The sequence below is a fragment of the Xiphophorus couchianus genome, chromosome 11 (genome assembly GCF_001444195.1).
Source record: "Xiphophorus couchianus chromosome 11, X_couchianus-1.0, whole genome shotgun sequence".
In the NCBI taxonomy this organism is placed as follows: domain Eukaryota; kingdom Metazoa; phylum Chordata; class Actinopteri; order Cyprinodontiformes; family Poeciliidae; genus Xiphophorus; species Xiphophorus couchianus.
Window position 1 is genome coordinate 29,087,451 of NC_040238.1, and position 17,735 is coordinate 29,105,185.

A 17,735-nucleotide genomic window follows, 5' to 3' on the forward strand; every position below is an offset into this window, starting at 1 on the left:
GATTGGTGCCAAAATTTAGAGTGCTTCATTTCTATCCTAAAATTTTCCTAATCCTTCACTGCCAGGCACAGGAGATGAAAGAAAGCGGAGAGAAAATAAAGTACTTACTTGTGACCGAGGTGTTTAAGGAAGTAGCCCAGAACTTTAAGGGCCTGAACTCGTATACTTTCGCTCTTGGAGGCTAGGAGTTTGCAGATCACCCTGTCATAACAAGAAACATACAGGTATTAAACTCTGAAATCTTGTGAATTAAGAGAGAAAAAAGATGATTTCAAGTTTTTTATATAAGGTTACAATTTGCCATTTCGAAACCCCACTTTTTATCAGATTGAAATTCTAGGATTTTTACAACATTTTTATACGAATCTCAACATATAAGTGGAATGGAATTAAGCAAGTTGGATATTTTTGAAAAATTATGCTCCATAAATTAGAAATTGACACATTAATTTGAGTCCTGCAGTTGCCATTGCAGTAAAATGCCATTTCGTAGCTTTTTGTACATTTTATACACCATTTCAAACATTAACAACTGGTAATTTCTTCAAATCAAAGTTTGCAATCTGTTACTTTATCTGTTTGAAAGATTTCATAAAAATGGGGGTGTCTAAATGCTTAGTTTGGCATCTAAAACTGATTCTGTTTAGGAATCACAGGCTCCATTTAAAACCCTGACCTAAGAGGATCCAGATGTTAAAACAACAGCAGTATTGCTCTTTCCATTAATCTGTGGCTTCTGACAACATTCAAACTGATCACAAGTTGGGAAAAGAAATCTTAAAAAAAACAAAAAACATATTAATTGATTAATTTTTTTCTCTTAATTATAAAGACTTGGAAATGACACAATCAAATCCCATACTTTTGCAGACATAAAACACTGGTTGTAAATACAGAAAGAGTCAATACCTGAGAACTATTTTCTTGAAAGAGGTATTCAAAGGGGACATATAAAAAGGCAGTGCAGTTTGCAAATAGCTCTCTAGCAATATGAGTTCCTGTGGCAACCGAAAACGCATCCAAGTAGTTATGCATTGGGAGAATTACCAGCACAGTTGGCCTGACTCTCTCTTTCAGTAATCAGAAGCCTGTGTTCTCCTAAGTGTTGTTACTCAGCATGAGAAGATAAGTTTGATCACATGTTAACGTTAATTTTGCCCCACAAATCCACCATATGAGAAAAGAACATGCCTTCCGATAAGCATACAGGTCACATAAACAGTTAAATCAAAGAACATTGCTTTGTTTTAAATAAAAAGCTGAAACCACACTTTGCAAAAAGATGTCATACCTTTTCCCCCACTGTCTGAAATTAAGTCAGACTAATTATTTCCTAGTTTGCCTTGGATTAGTGAAGCTATTTCTATTTGCTAAATGTCAGAATAATGAGAAAAAGAGCATTTTTGGGGCACTTTTTTCATACAATTTTCAAAATCTTAAGCTTATATACAGTATGGTTAGTATAAAACAAATTTCAGCCAAAACTTTTGGGAAAATACAGAAGATGATAACAGCTCTCAAAACTTCTTTTGGATTCATTTGCCAAATGGCGGCACCCCCTACGCAATTTTGCAGTGGGCAAGGATATCAATTGAGACTCATACATCTAACTTTAAAGATTATAAAATTATTATTCTATAATAATTATTATTAATCATTATTCTGACATTCTGTAAATAGAAGTAAGGTTGGTATCCAAAACTGACATAAAAGAGTAAATGTTGTGCATTTTCACACAGTGCATATTAACATTGGGTTCCAACGCTCTCTCAGTTAGTGAAAGTAATGATAAATATAAGTAAAAAAAAAAAAAAAAAAAAAGATGTCAGTATTTAGTGCAGCAACAGATCTTTTTATATGAACATGCATGTGTGGGTTGCACTCACCTGATGCCATTTCTTTGATCAAAAGCAGGGATCATGGATGCCGGGTGCTCAGACATAAGAGCCACCAACAGCTGGAGCACATCGTGGATATTCTCATCCTACGTAGGAAAAAGAAAGCAAAGGTGAACAGGTGAGGCGGCAGCGGAGGAGGAGGGGAATAAAAAGAAAAAGCCCGGAGGGGAGAGATGAATAGAGGCCTAGGAGGACAAAGAGAGTTCCATGGGGGGTATGGAGGGGGAATTGCGGAGGAGCAGGTGGTATTTCAGAGCAAGAATAGATATAATTGTTACAGAGGAGTACATTCTGTTCAGTCCATTGTTGCGCCATTTTTTATGCCGTCACCGCACTGAAGCTGACTCACACTCCCGCTCGTTTAAGTGGACTATAACTTCAGCCCCCAGATTATTGCACATACTTTGCCACCAGCTCCACTCCAGCTCTCACTGTCTCCTTCTGAGTCCCTCTTTTCCCCCCTGTCTGACTCTGGTTTAATAAAGGAGAAAGCATCTGTACCTCGTGCATTGTTAACAAATAGTTGAGGATACTCTGCAGCTCGTCCTCCTTCACACCTCGGTCCTAGGAAAGAAAAACAGATTCACAAAACCTTCTCAGTGATCTTCAATTGTTTCTACTTTTTATTAACCTAGGACGACGCGATACAGAAGAAGGAACAAAAATCGATATGAATGCACGCACGCATGCACACACTCAAATGCTGCAGCGCTTCATTGGCGTTGCTCAACGTTAATGCTATTTTCCACATATTTTAGATTAGGCCGCGAACTGCCCGGGAGGAGAAACAACAGAGAACATCAAAGTAGTAAAGTGATTTCCCACAGCTTAAACTATGCCATGAAGATAATCACATTTTCTCCCTCTACCTTCAATATGAGTTGTTTGAGAAAGAGGAGCATGAAGGCTCTCAGCGAGATGATCTCCTTCTGGGACGGCCGGGGTCCATCTGAGCAAAAAAAAAAAAAACCCAAAAAACACGCAGACATAAATGAAAAATGGCAATTTTTACCAACAACAATGGCACTTTAAATATGCTAGCAGCTGGGTTTGAGTGAGCCGTTCTGTTTACTGACATTTAGTTTTATTAGGCTTCCTCAAGAGCTGGGGGGAAAACATTCACATGCGCTCACTTTCTCTATATCAGAACTGTAAATCACTGTCATTAACTCCAGTGGCAATTTGGCAATCGAGATATTTTATGCTTGCACTAATCTAACTTATTACAGCAACGGTGAAGTCATTTGCACAAAAAAATGTGATTGATGGTTGAGTGATCCAAAGCAAACAAGCGGCGTAATCCACTGTGTCCACTTAGTAACTCTGGCACTCCATCAGTTGTTTGCAGTGAAGGGCTGCTAGGAGGAAGAGCGGGAGCTAAAAACACAAAAGCATCTGACACACACGGAACAAGGCATTTCATTTATCTGAAAGTCCATACCATCTTTGAATTCAGCTTTGTTCCCATCATAACTCATTCGTTCAGCTCTAACACACCATCATTGCCATTAAAACATGCTTTAACATACAAAAAGAGTCGCACACATTCATAACATTTGACAAGTCAAACGGTAAAAAAGCTAAAAGTTAAAAACAGGAGAGAAGTCATTGCTTCAACAATGAGCTTTAGCGGCAACAAGAAGGCTACTGGATCACAGAAAATGTTTTTTCTTGAGCCTTCAGGATTACTGTAAAGCTGCTATGACTGAAAATGTTCGCAATCTTTTTAAAGAGTTTGTCACAAGATAGAAATATTTCCAAGGAAGTAAATACACTGACAGATGTCAGAGTTTGAAATGCTAACAATGCTAATAGTGCTTTAGCTACTAAAAGCTGATAGTAGCTGTTAAAAAATGTCCCTGTCATATTTTCTTGACTTTATTTCTCTAAAATAATGAACTTCCATTTTATGTATCTGGTGCTATGCATTTCAGTCTTCCATCAACACATGGTGCAACAATACCTCAGATCATATTCAACTGATTTTGCTCTTTTGATCTTTTAATGGTCTCACTTTTGCACAATTAAGCTTCAAATTTCCCATCACTGTACATAATCCTGAACAAATTATATTAGCAAATAAAAAAATCAACGATGAAACCTTCAAAAGCTGCCTTCCCATCATCATTCTCAGAGGCTTTTTTCATTTAATAGAAATCTGTAATTATTTATGATGTCTAACTTGTGTGCATTAGCGAGATGTTTGAAGTGCTTGTCATTTTCTTACTTTTGTACACCATCAAAGAACAGAAATACCATTAAAAACAGTAGTTTGTTGCTGAATAAAATGTGTCATATCATATATGTATCAAACTAAGACTCACAACTGACCCTGTGCTGGTGGAAAAAAAAAAACTAGCAGAGAAAAGGATGAAGAAGAATATCTGTGTGACTCTTCGCCATGCTTTAGTGCCCTTGAATCATATGAGTGTGTGTAGTCGTTTGAGCCGGTTCACATGTTCTTCACAAAGCTAAAAAACATGACACTGAAGCGCTCCTTTGTTATCCATCATCTTCACCTGTCAAGCTGTTCCATGGTGCTGGAAATGGTGACAGTGGACCATCCATCATAGTTTATGTGGCCGTATGTGAAAGCGAGTATATGCCTCAGTTTTAGGGTCTTGCATACAGAGAGGACATAAAAAAGGCTTAAATTGCTTCTAAATTGCTTCTCAGGGGAAAGTTTAATAACTGTATTATATTTCTGGAAATTAATTTCCCCGCATTCATAACTCCTAATCTGACTTAACAGTTTTGTGGCATAATTGTCACACAAAATTAGATTTTTTCTTTTTTCTTTCTGACCCGACATGAGGCTCTGGAGGGTCAAAGAGGTGTATTTTCTTCACAAATATTACATGTTCTGAGTATTAACCTGAGAAGGTATTAGCACAATTTTGCAAGAAAGGACGAGAGATTCACATCATACACGCAGCCTTGTACTTTTTCATACATTTGTCAAAATGTATGGTAAACACAGTAGAATGTATTTTACTCGTTTTTTTTTAATGAAAAACACAAAAATTCTATAATTTAGTAATGCAAGGAAGAAAAACAACACTATTTCTAATTATTGTAAAAAATCAAAACCCAAAATTTTGGATTTTGTATTCAGCTCACTGAGTCTATACTTTGCAGTCCCATCTTTTGGTTCAATTCTAGCTTTAAGTCTTTTGTGGTACGATCTACTAACTTTGCACATCATTTACGACTAGCACCTAGTAGTGCCTCTCGACTCAACTCTACACAGTTTGGATGATTTTCTATTACAACTGAGTAACAAATCCCAGAATCCGAAAAGTAGCATGATGAGATATCTGAAACAAACACAATGCAGCAATGGGGACAGGGAAGTCGTGCTGAACAGTCTGTTCAGTCAGGGGTTTTTTGTAGGAGTCAGACTATTGTAAGAAAGTCGCTCATGTGATGCAACCTGTGACTTTACCCCCTGGATAATCAGTGAACACAGTCTTCTGATGTTGCATTTTCAGCACCTGTTGAGCCCTGCAAAGTAATGAAAAGGGGGTGGTGCCACATAACCGGAACTAGTGGAAAATCCAAATAATCGCATAGACCCAACTCAAGCCGCTAGTGCAAAAAGTCCACTATAAGCATGACATTTTTACCAATTACTTTCAGCAAAAAAAATTCAAGTTCTGTCGGGTTCCACAGAAAGCACCTGAGAACATGGGTTTAAGTCTGAACTTGAATATGCTTTGTTCTGAACTGCACGATTGTAGCTATGAGTGTAAATTTAGCATTATCCTGCCTCAAACTTTTTCACATCCTTTAAAGAGTGTTCTTCTAAGATTGCTTTGCATTTACAGCTCTTACCAGCTTATCTTTTCCTGATGAAAAGATGTTTTCCTAAAGCATTGTGTTGCTGCCAATGGTTCACCTTAAAAAGGTCAACTGAATTTATGAAAACTATAGCTGCACTAGAAACCATACATTATTCCCCTTGCACTTCACAGTTGAGTGTTAACTTGTAATGGACCATTACCTTAATATTTCCAATAAAATATAGTAAAGTTTGTGATTGACAAAAAATAAAAAAGCTCTGGGCGTATATAATTGTGCAAAGCACTGCATACAGTATATTAGCATTAGTTAGTGTTTGTATGAACAAACAGAAAACTAACTTGTGAGGCTTTGAAACTTTCCATCTATACATTCATTTTTAAATATCTAAATTTGTTGATTCAATGTGTTAGAGAGGAGTACCTAGTGTAACATCCCATAATTAATTAGCTCCATATGACATGAATGGACAATAAAAAGAGCAGCAAAGAGAGAAAGAGTCAATCTGAATAAAGACTGGGTTGACGTTTTGTGAGAGACTGTCTGGCCAAACAGATTTCCTCATCGAAGGCACTTAGAGAATCATTAAAGGATTCAGAATGTTTGCAGAAAAAGCTCCACGCAGGACGAGGTTGAAAGTTAATACTGAATGGAAGTGATCTCCAGCCCTCAGGCAGCTTCGCATTTAAGACAGATGATTCTGTGGTGGAAACTACTGAAAAATCTTTTCAGATAAAAGTTTGCATTCACATTTGTAAAAAGTGATACTGCTCCTATTTCTGTTGGGTCTCATATCGTTTAGAAGATTAGACAGTGTAAAGTGCACTGCAGTTTGATAAACAAACGTCTGGAGTTCTGTTGGACCTGGACAGCAACACCTCAATATCTGCAAATGTGTCATGTAAGGGCAGTTCTAAGTGGCATCAGTGATAGTAGTGAGAAAGCATTATTGGAAAAAACTCTTACTTGTCTCTTTGAGTAGGTGCTAGACTGACATCAAGCATGAAGTGGAAATCTTTTCACTTTCAAAGCCACAAAAGTTAGTCTCTCGAGTTTCCAACTGCTAAGAGTTTTCTCAAACAAGCTGATGTAATACAGTGGTAAACATGGTCTCTGCTAACACTTTTAGGATTTTGCAAGCACCAAAGTCAACATTTGCATTTACAGTTGAGGCCAGATCCTTAAATCTAAACATAAATTAGATGAATATGTAAAATGGGGCTTTAATTAATTATTTTAAGCATTTGTTAAAATAAGGGGCCTGACATAATTGTACAGAATACAACTTTAATGTCTTTTCCAAATACGAAATTCGAAAACAAGTATGAATTTACTGGATTTTACAAAAAAATTATATTTTTACAAAAATCTTAATTGAATTTTTTTGTTGAAGGCTTAAGAATCTGTTTTGATTTCATGAGGTGAACCCAGGGAAGGTCTAAGAAGAACAATTGTAGAAACTGCGACAAAGTGGGAAATTTCTTTCAGCTATTTCTAAAAAAAAACATGAAAGTTCATCATCACCTTAGACACTTTAGACACTTTATTTCACGTGGATGCTAGGATGTTCAGTAGCAAGTGAGCAGCCTTTTTTTATTATTATCCAGAGTGAAAAGAGTTTCTAATTTAAGAACCCTATACCAATAATTAGAGTAACATAATGCTGTTGGACTACTTGTTGCTAGTTGTACTGGTGCATGGTGGATATACATTCAGGATTTGTTATGCATGCAAAAATACAAAAGAAAACTAATATAGGCACAATTGAGAAACAACTGTACATTGTGCTTATGTTACCGCAGCCAAGAAGTGGCATTTCAGGCAGAAAGTCATATTGCCCAGGGTAAAGCTCGCCACTGATAGCCATAAAATACAAAGCTCCTCCTAAGCAGAGTTTAAATACATGGCCTCTGAATTATTTGTTGTGTTCGTTGTGGCTTCTTGGCCAGAACCCCCTTGAAAAAGATGTTTTTAATCTCAACGGTTTTTTTTTATTCTGGTAAAATAAAGGTTAAATAAAATAAAATAAAACAAAATTATCCTAGTCATGATAATTATATTGTGCAACTCTAATGAGAATATTTAAAAATGTCGTACATATATCTACATTATAGGGTGAACTACCCGTTTGAGGAATAAAACAATACTACAAAAAAGCTATTCACAAAAACCCAAATTTATGCTAATTTGCTGTGGCCACTTTCTTCTAGCGCTGAATGGCAAGAAATTTAATTATCATATTGACTGAATTCTAACCTATTTGCGAGATTCAAAGCAAATGCCTGTACAAAAGGCATAAAGTTCCCTTTCTATTACATTGCACTCGTTCTGTTTATACCCGTAGGAGGGAATTGAATTATTTGCAAAATAAATGGAAAAGGTGCAAATTAATTTTGCGTTTCATGAAAGAAGTAAAGCCAGAGGAAACAGACAAAAAAAAAAACTGTAATACAACAAATGTTAATGTGCAACTTGGAATCAACCTCATTCCCTCAGACTGACACTCAGATGAATCCATTTTTATCCAGAAAGCCTGCGGTGAGATCAAAACATCTTCCCATTACTATGTAAATTAGTGCATATCACGCTCTTACAGTACAGTCAAGTGTACGCGCATGTGGTCTGTCAAACCATAACTAGCAGCTTTTGCCTTTGAATGGCAGTGAGTATGTGTCTGAGGCTAATTGCTGCTGCGCTGTTATCAGCGCTCCTTTATGGGGCTAAATCCCAGCAGTCAAACGGCAATATCGCCAAACAGAAAAGGGAGCCAGACAGTCACTTGATTAGAAATTCCAAACGCTCCCTTGGATCTTCCCGTCAAATTTGTCTGTTGCCATGGTGACCCCAGATGCGCACTCACAGTCAGCCGCAGGTCCGGGGCGAGAAAGAGGTTGATTAAAGTGAGGGCTTGCTCTGACCTTTTTGATGCACCAGTTCATAGCAACGAAAGAAGTTAAAACTGTCTTTTTCACATTTCTTTTTTAAACGAGTACAAAGAACAGCTACCCTGTTCTCACAGAAAGCATGAAAGGATACGTTAACAATTCACCAAGTATAAAATATTTTTACAAAAGCTTCAGAGGAACATTTAGTCTTTTGAAGACAATTCCCTTCATGTAAAAAAAATAAAAAATAATAAATGAATCATCTGCTCCTGAAATTTTTTTTGTCATTCTCAGAAACACTGAATCATTTCTACCATTCCTACATAAGTTGTTGTAGTCCAGGGAGGAGGCAACCATCTTGTCATGCATACGTTCGTATGGAATTCTGTTAATAATTGATTCAAGAATAAAATAAATAACATCAAAGAGGGATATAAAAACTTGTACCAGATCAAGTTCTGAGGGGGGTCATTATAATTGCGTATTTTGACCTATGAATTTATAGTAGCATGAATCATGGCTTGATGATCAACAGAGTCATACTCTGACTAAAAGGTTGAGCTGCTGCTGAATTGTATTCCTCAGGAGAAAAAGTCTGACTAGGTGAACATGTTTCAGAATCTGTCCAAAATCATTCATCCATAGTGTTCATCCTGCTTTTGAACTTTGTAAATAAGGTGTTTTGAAGTTTTTAATAGTAGTAGAAATGTTATAAAAATAAAATTTTTAACTTACAGTGGTGGTTGTGGCATGGATGGATGATACACTGAATAAGCCTCTCCTTCTTTGCACTCTTTGATGAAATAAACACCCACTTCTCCAACAAAGCTCTAACTGGATTCATTGTATATTATTTTTGTTTTATCAAAACTAAATGCCAATAGATGTGATATTTAGAGATATTCAGTATATGTAAACTAGATATCCATTTAGATACAGATATGGACATAGATTTATATCTGAAGGTGAAGCTAAAGCAAGATAAATAGAATAAAGATTTGATAAATCGCCACTTGATTACTCTATAGATGTTTTAAAAGAATCTATATTCAGTGAATAATCATTTAAAATATTGAAATGAGAGATGAAGGGCTTCAGAAAAAAATATTTCAACATGCAACTGACAGATCACTTTTTTTTTTTCTCTGAAGGGATTGTGGCGCCCCCTAGGCCTTGTTGCCCAGGGCACTGAGCCAAACTGCCCGACTGAAGATGACTTGAGAATAAGGCAATAGTACAGAAGGGTCACGTCCTGTTCCACTTAACTTAGTGTTGGGTTTAAGTTGTGAACATACCGAGTCCTTTGGGGGTGATTCCGCTACACTCCAGAGGGTTTATAGCCCAGTAGTAGTACTTCAGAGTGTGCATCAGCTGCAGGACGGTGCCGACGCGGCGAATGGTGGTGTAAATGGTGGCGGTGCCGATGAACTCCGACGACAGGTATGTGTAGAGGGACAGCTGGACCTGTGTAGGAGCAAACAGTCCATTCATGTAGCACACATCAATACAATGGGAGCAACAGAAGCTGCTGGATGAATAAATGAGCAGAATGTTTATTACAGTTAAAGAAAAATGCAATTTAACTGTGCAAAGACAAACACAGGGGGAATGTGAAAAACAACTACCGCTTTCTTTATGCTTTAATATTTCAGGGTCTGAAATTCCACTTCTGTCCGAGGAGCTACTTTCAATTCCTGACATTTAAGAGGGAGCCTCTCTCTTATTACATATTTGCTCCTTCATCTCTTCCTTCTGTTCCCTTTCGCCCTCTCCTAATATTCCTTCAGCCAATCCTCGATGCACATTGGCTGAATTGAGATGGCTCACAAACCTCTGAGCTCATTACAGCAGCCACCATGCTGAGGGCCGGCCTTAACAAGGTAGCTCTATTTAAACGGATGAAATTAACGCTGGGCCATGGCCTGACCACATCACATCAGAGATCATCTATGCTGGGGAGTGGACTCAGCTGCCTTAAAAAGGTCTTCAATTCAATACTTTATATTACATTACATACACTCAGCTGTTTGATCTGCAGATATTTGGCACAGCAAAAATAAATTTCTGATTTTCTTTTGTGCATTGCTGCAACAAAAATAATTGGTTTTCTTCAGCAGGACACTGTTTAGCAGTAATCGGGCTTTTTGGAGACATGATGAAAAACTTCTTTCTGTGTTTCATTAAGCCTTAAGTACTACCAAGGTTAATCTTGGCATTAATCAGGGTAGCAATGACACCTTGAGAGGAGGAAAATATTAAAGCTCAGTGGGAGGTAGAACAGAGGTAAGATTTGACAATTACATTTTGTGTGTGTATTTGCTCTTGCTTTTTACATTTCTGATGCCGGCCTTATTATCATTAATTTCTTTCCCATAATTTCTTTACTGGCACTTGAATGAGGGGAGAAAAAAAACCAACAAGATAATTCACTTTGATCCGCTTTGTGTTGACAACTAAAATCAATAAATGAAACCCAGCGTTGGATTCTGTGTTTCTCCCAAACAACATTAACTAATTGTATTTTGTCTCTTCCGTTTTGATCCAACTTGCCCCGGAGTGCAGCTCAACTGCAAGATCACCTCTTAGGGTCAGGGAGAAGTTTTGCGAACTGCGGAGGCATGAGCCAGAGAGCCCTGTGGGAATGTCATGGTTTCTCACATCTATTTCAGAAAGAGAATAAGAAAAGAGGAGCTGCACATCCCCTCTCTTCTCCTGGGGTCTTTTCAAATGTCACATTTCCTATTTGTTTCCCTCGCTTGCATGTTCTGTCCTTTAACAGGACGGAGAGCCGGCCCCTCCCTGCACGTCCTCCGAGCTCATTTATTAAATTACTGTAAAGGGTAATGGCTGCTGAGATGTCAGTTCAGCGTTTCCTCTTTGTTTGTTTCAAGCACAATCTCAGTCAAAACATCACAGAGAAGAGAATTAAAAACTAATTTGCTGTTGTGTTAATTTTTGTCTCTCTGTCATCAGTTTAGTAATCTCTGTTTCATTTTTGAAGTAAGTACTTGAGGAGATGCATACAAAGACAAACAGACCTTGGCAGGTGTATGTATCCAGATGGCAGCGTTGAAGAGGACATGGTCACAGAGCTGTTTGAGGAGTGGCGCCCCATGAGGTAAACCATCCAGATACTTTGCGAAAGACAGGAACTGCTCAAGGACTGCCCTGGTGATGTGAATCCGAGACGACTGCAGGAAGAAGGGCAAGTATGAAGCTGAAGCTTAATTAAGCAAAGATGTAAGTAAGCAAACAAAGTCTATTTTCACAATCAACAAATGCAACACTATGCATTTGTATAAACTGTATAAACAGTGCCTTGCAAAAGCCCAGTCCATTGGATCTTTCACATTTAGCCAAATTACAATCTCAAACTGGATTTGCCTCTCTGAAATAGTTATTAGATTCCCTATGAATCAATACTTTGTATAACTGCTTTTTGCTTGAGTCGTAGATGTCCATCTTTGGGGTGTGTCTCTACCAGCTTCAAACATCTAAGACTGAAAAAACTCCCCAGTCCTCTTTGCAAACAGCTCCAGCTTAGTCAGACTGAATGGGGTGCATCACATTTTCAAGTTTTGCTACAGATTTTAAGATGCTTTTAGGTTTGGACTTTGACTGGGTCATTTTACAATTTTTGGATTATTTGTAAAAAAATAAATAAATAAATAAAAGTACAAATCTGAAATTTGTAGTTGTGTAAAAGAAGGAATCCACATTTTTGTAATGTGTCAAAGTATCCAAAAGATCAAGGGTATGAATACTTTCCATATGCAATTACCATTCCTGATAATGTTTTAGAGGCAGACTATTATGGAAAAGAATCACTGTTATATCATTGGAAAGGTTCAGGTATTTTTTTTTATTTCACAATATTACTTTCATCTACAAGTGGAAAAAACAAAATAGGCATGAGTTTATTTTTATTCAGGATAAATAGCTATGGCTAATAATGAAGAGCTATTTGTGGATGCTTCAAGAATTTTGATGAATAAAGCGGGGGTCGCAGTCAAAACCAAGGCTTTTCTTCTTATTCACAGAACAACAAACAAACACAACTTGAAACCAAAGGAGGCCGTTGCACTGACCTTCTCCAGCAGGTACCCAATCACAAGAAAGCCCTTGCCTCCCAGCATTTGCTCCTGCATGGCCACTGAGCTTTTCAACAGCTCCACCAGGAACGCCAGCAGAGTCGCGCTGCAACATACAACACATGGAAGAGTTTAAATGCGTTTTCTACTGCATCAAGTGGAGAAAACATGATCCATGTTCCCATCATAGCTCCTTCATAACTTATTTTTAATACGCAGCTGTATTTTCTCCCTTATCTCCATCCTCCTGATGAAATTAAATAAATAATCGGTCTGCAGCTGACATGATGTTGAGATGGTGCCTGATAAAGTAACAGCATTAAAAACCACATGATGCAGTGCTATCAGGAAGATCTTAAAGTCAGAGGAGGACAGATAGTTTGGAAAAGAAATCATTGTCCTCTGAGAAAAAAGTGTCTCTCCTATTGCCCTTTCAAACTAATATTCCCCACTTGCCTCCAGCGCATCTGCCTAATATCAGATTTCATATGAACATAAGGTTCAATTTGCATTTTTTTTTGTTAATGACTCACCAGACTGTGGTGTCCACACTGCTGTCATTGAGCTGTTTGTAATCCAGCTGAGCGAAGAGTGGAAACAGGACCTGGATGCCTCCTATAGAGTGGATGGCACTGTGGATGGAGTGAGTAACAATGGCCTTCACATCCTGTAGGACAAAAGAGTAGTTAGCTTCACAAGCGTAAGCCACAGGGATGTAAAGGTGAACAAAACAAGCCTAACTTGCCGCAGACATGTACTGTTACAGCAACAGTTCTGGTTCTTCAAAATAAAAGAACTTCCTCTCACCTGGAAACATGCTCACTGATTTTCCATAACCAAATTAAATCATAAGTTGAAAATTACTTTTAATTTACAGCTGTTCAGGCCATGTCTGATGTTAAATTTTGTTTGTTGATTTGAAGCAACAACAAAGAATAAATGCAAATAAAAAATTTTAAAAATCACAGTACCATACAGTAAAGGACAGGAGTTAATACTGTCATTTAAAGAAACTTTAATTCTTCAAAATGAAAGAACTTCTTATCTGAAGCTCTTTTGGAAATGTAACATTTGCAGGTGTTTAACATCTTTGGGTTCCATTATCCTAATATTTAGCTTCTTCCATACATTCTCTATCAGGTTTTGTTGGGATGCAGGACTGACCATTCCAAAATGTCCATATAACTTCTAGTCAGAAGAAACATGTTGGTAAAATTACCTGTTGTATGATCACATCTTTTTTCTTAAAAAAATAATAATAATCTGACTTAGCAAGAGATGACCCCATTTATTTTTGCTGGTTCTGGTCTCTTACACATACCCTGTGTGACATCTTTCCTATATACTGCAGGCTAATTTGTAGAAAGAAAATAATTTTTTAACTCTAAGAATATATCCTAGATCCACATTTTATTTAGAAAAAAATTGAACCATATTAAATCTGATAACCCAAAACAATAAAGCATACTGACACTACAATTTGCTTCAGGATATGTTTCAATTGCTTCCCATACAATGCAGTGTGTATTTTTCAATCCATAATATTTAATATATACTTTTTATAGAAAACCACTTAACTTCTGTTAGAAAACCAAAATAAACACTACAGCTTTTGCACAAATGCTCCAGAAGTGGCAGTGAGTCAGCCTGTGTCACAGGGGCCTGATAATCAAACTGACATGCTGGTTTATTTTGCTTCATTCATGCTTTTTTACACTTTCTGAAGGTGTAGGCTTCCTTCCTACAGGATATAGCTCAAACTGACCTGCAGCATGAGTGCGTGCGGTGAGTGGACAAAGATGGAGGGGTTTTCCCTGGGTGATGACTCCAGGCAGAGCTGGGCATCCGTCGCCTTGGCGTTGTAGGTGAAGGAGATGGAGCTGGCCAGCTTGCCGTCATACAACACCTGCTTGTGGTGCTCAGCCAGGTGGATGTCGCTCTCTGACTTGAACTTGAAAGTGCTCTGCAGAGACAGATATAATAAGAAAAGCTTGGAAAAAAAAAAAAAAAGAAAAACTTGAAATCAGGGAGACAAATGAGTTGTCAGGAGACGAGATAAGTGCGGGTGCGTTTCAGCGTGTACAAGTTCAACACCCAAAATGGAGTCTGCTTAATTGCAGCCGGAGCCTCGTGTAAACAACACAGCATTATCTTAATGAACACAGTGCTAACCCGGGCACTAATTCAATTAGCACAGAATAAGAGGCAGAGCAGGAGAGCGCGTGTGTGGGAAAGAAGCACTCAGGGATCCAGTTTTATCTCTTTGTAGTCAGTCAAGATGACAACCCACAAAAAGATCAACACATTTGTAATCCAGTCCCAATATGTTAAATTATGTTTATGCTAACTTTGGCCAAGATTCTAAGCTTCTATAACAGAGGTTATAGGGCTTAGACATGCATATACGTATATTGCCATTTATGCACAGATAGGTGGAATTACTTTACAGGTAGTGGTTTATGTGTTTGCCCATTTCTATCTATTTCTGTTTGCAGAGGCCTGTGAGTTCATGTACGCTGTGGCAGTGCTGGTGTCTTTACACATATGAAGCCCTGTAGATAAAAAGGCTCACGAGTTGCATGCAACCCTTTGTATCAGCTCCAGGCGAGAGGATGTTCTCCCTCTTCCAGCAGCTGAGTCTCCTGGTGCCTTCCTCAGCCTGACTGCACAGGAAAGCCCCAGGCTGCTGAGATCTCCAGGCCCATGTTGTTCTGAACCTTTCATCTGAGGTCTAGTGTGAGATTTGAGCCCTGAGCAGACTGCATGCAGCAGTAAATGTAACATTCTTATCCTCATCCAAGCTGACTTTTAAAACACATTTGCACCCCCTTAGCAGCATCTGCAACAGCAATTAGAGATAGTTGCAGGAGCCTAGGTTACCATTAACACACTCACAAACAGGATGCTTCAACCTTCATATTGAAAAGGTGTGTTAAAAAAATTAACCATTAAAGATTACCAGCAAAGCCATGGTAAGATGCAGTGGTAATCCATCACAAAAACAAATAAAGTGCTCTTCGGCTTAATTCGAAGGTTAGTGGGCCCTATGTACACACAGAAAAAAAATACTGAATAGCCTGAAAGTAAAATTAATACACTTATTAAGATGCACATATTTTGCAGAGTAAGCCCGTTTTCTGTGCAGCACTTATGAAATTTGTGCAGTTGCGGCCCTGTAAAATAGGCCTGTATTTATGATACCATGCTGAATTAAAGAGACAGAAAGGTGAATGTGTAAAAGAGCTTTGCTGACTCTTTAAAGGCTTAAGGATGCCACAGAGGATTTAAGAAGATAGGAGGAGCATGCAAGAAATGTAATTTTTTTTTTTTAAACATGTGAAGTTCTACAGGGCGGTGATTAAAGACATACGAGTCCCAAACACACAGAGGAACGAATGTGACAACTGCCACCTTTTTCTGCACCTGACAGCTGCAGCTATGGTACAGCAGTGATATCAACACACACAAACACACGCATGCGTTTGATCCATTCAATTCAGCCTGCCGCGCCACACTATTTGCAGAAAATAGGCCAAAAGCTGTAAATAAGCTTTCCAGCATATGACTGAAATGTACAAGTTCACTTGGACTTTAACCATTAAAGATTACTGCAAGAGCAATTAGACTTTCTTCAAATAACTGCTTAGATAAATTTAAATGTAGACTTACAACAGATGCCACAAAATTTTCTTTCATGTTGACTCAAAATTTGCAATAATTTCATATTGTGTCAGGTCTCCCATGAACAGCACATTCTTGTCTGGGGCAAAAAAACAGAGCAGCCCACCAGTCATTATAAAACCATCTTATTCAAAGAAAACTACCGGGTTTACAAGACAGGAGATGTTTTTCATGAAACTTTGTCAGGATTCACTGAAATGCATCTAAATACGTTTTGTGCCAAATTTCAAACATTTCGATGACAACAGCAACATGATAAAGAACATGAAAACATCAAAATGTCAAGAAGAATTTTACTAATTGTGTATAGCAGAGATACAGATTTCTAGAGATGAGACCAATATTTCTTTTAACTGAGGTAGAAAGAACAAGAAAAAAGTTCTTTCTGGCTAGAACCTTTCATACTTTTCAAGAACTCTATAGACTACTGCAGCATTTGTCTGTGTCAGAACCACACCCACTTAACATTTCTGACCAATCACGCAAAAGCTGATGAACACCACACAAGAAAAAAGCTGTCTAGATTTGGATAATGTATCAAGAACAGGCGCCAATAACTACCAAACCAGGCCTTCAAGAACAAAAAAAAACAAAAAAACATTGTTCTGTTCTTGCCTGCCTGGTTTAGGTTGTATGCTAGATTAATTCATTAAAATCTTGATAACATCTGCTGAATTTTGATTGAACAAATAGTATCTTCATAGGATAATGAAAAGTTTTTATACATTGTATTGAAAACCTATTGTTTTTAATCTGTGTAACCAAAAATATATTTTGCTGCATAACTGCTATGAATGTGATCCACATACACAAACTCTGCCACCATAAATGTTGGTATATATAAAATGTTGTTTTTTTCTGGAAGCATTTTTAAGTATTTATTCTTACTTGATCTTAATCCCCAGTTTTACCATTTCTATCTAACATACGGCGCCCTCCCCAACCTGTTGCTGAGAAATTCCAGCTCCGCCTACATATTCCCTTGTTTACAGCTCTGCTGTTTGAAAAGTCAGTGTCACTCAATGTCTAAATGCCACAAAACATCTGAACTCATATAAATACAATACAGGTATACAGACAGACTGGATGGCTTCAATAATCATGCAGTGGCCAGATTGTTGGCGCTGCGTTAGTGAGAACATCTGGAGCCTTGAAGACAGCAACCAGCGGCGCTTTCAACAACACGAGTTGCGAAGCACAAACCAAACAAACCCACACACACACGATTTCATAAACTCAGAGAAAAAGATAGAACAGCTCAGGAGCTTTCCTTCAGCTGTAGCCCACACAGGAAAACAAGATGTTATGCTCCATTTTCTTGTGTCATTAGTGGAGCGTGGGGGCCTTAAACTGCACACGCAGACATTCAGCTCAACATA

The 17,735-nt window shown here is 37.9% G+C and overlaps 1 protein-coding gene across 16 annotated transcripts in view; it reads right to left on the minus strand.

The window, feature by feature from the left end:
* The window catches only part of nbeaa (neurobeachin a), a 104,801-nt gene that overhangs the window by 33,691 nt on the left and 53,375 nt on the right, over positions 1 to 17,735 (minus strand). For all 16 annotated transcript variants that reach the window (XM_028031359.1, XM_028031358.1, XM_028031357.1 and 13 more), the window contains exons 9-17: positions 14,441 to 14,638; positions 13,209 to 13,342; positions 12,673 to 12,781; positions 11,623 to 11,775; positions 9,880 to 10,048; positions 2,768 to 2,847; positions 2,400 to 2,462; positions 1,887 to 1,984; positions 109 to 201 (exon numbers count right to left, since the gene is read on the minus strand). In XM_028031359.1, coding sequence (XP_027887160.1) covers positions 109 to 201; positions 1,887 to 1,984; positions 2,400 to 2,462; positions 2,768 to 2,847; positions 9,880 to 10,048; positions 11,623 to 11,775; positions 12,673 to 12,781; positions 13,209 to 13,342; positions 14,441 to 14,638 — 1,097 coding nt within the window. The remainder of the gene's footprint in view (positions 1 to 108; positions 202 to 1,886; positions 1,985 to 2,399; positions 2,463 to 2,767; positions 2,848 to 9,879; positions 10,049 to 11,622; positions 11,776 to 12,672; positions 12,782 to 13,208; positions 13,343 to 14,440; positions 14,639 to 17,735) is intronic.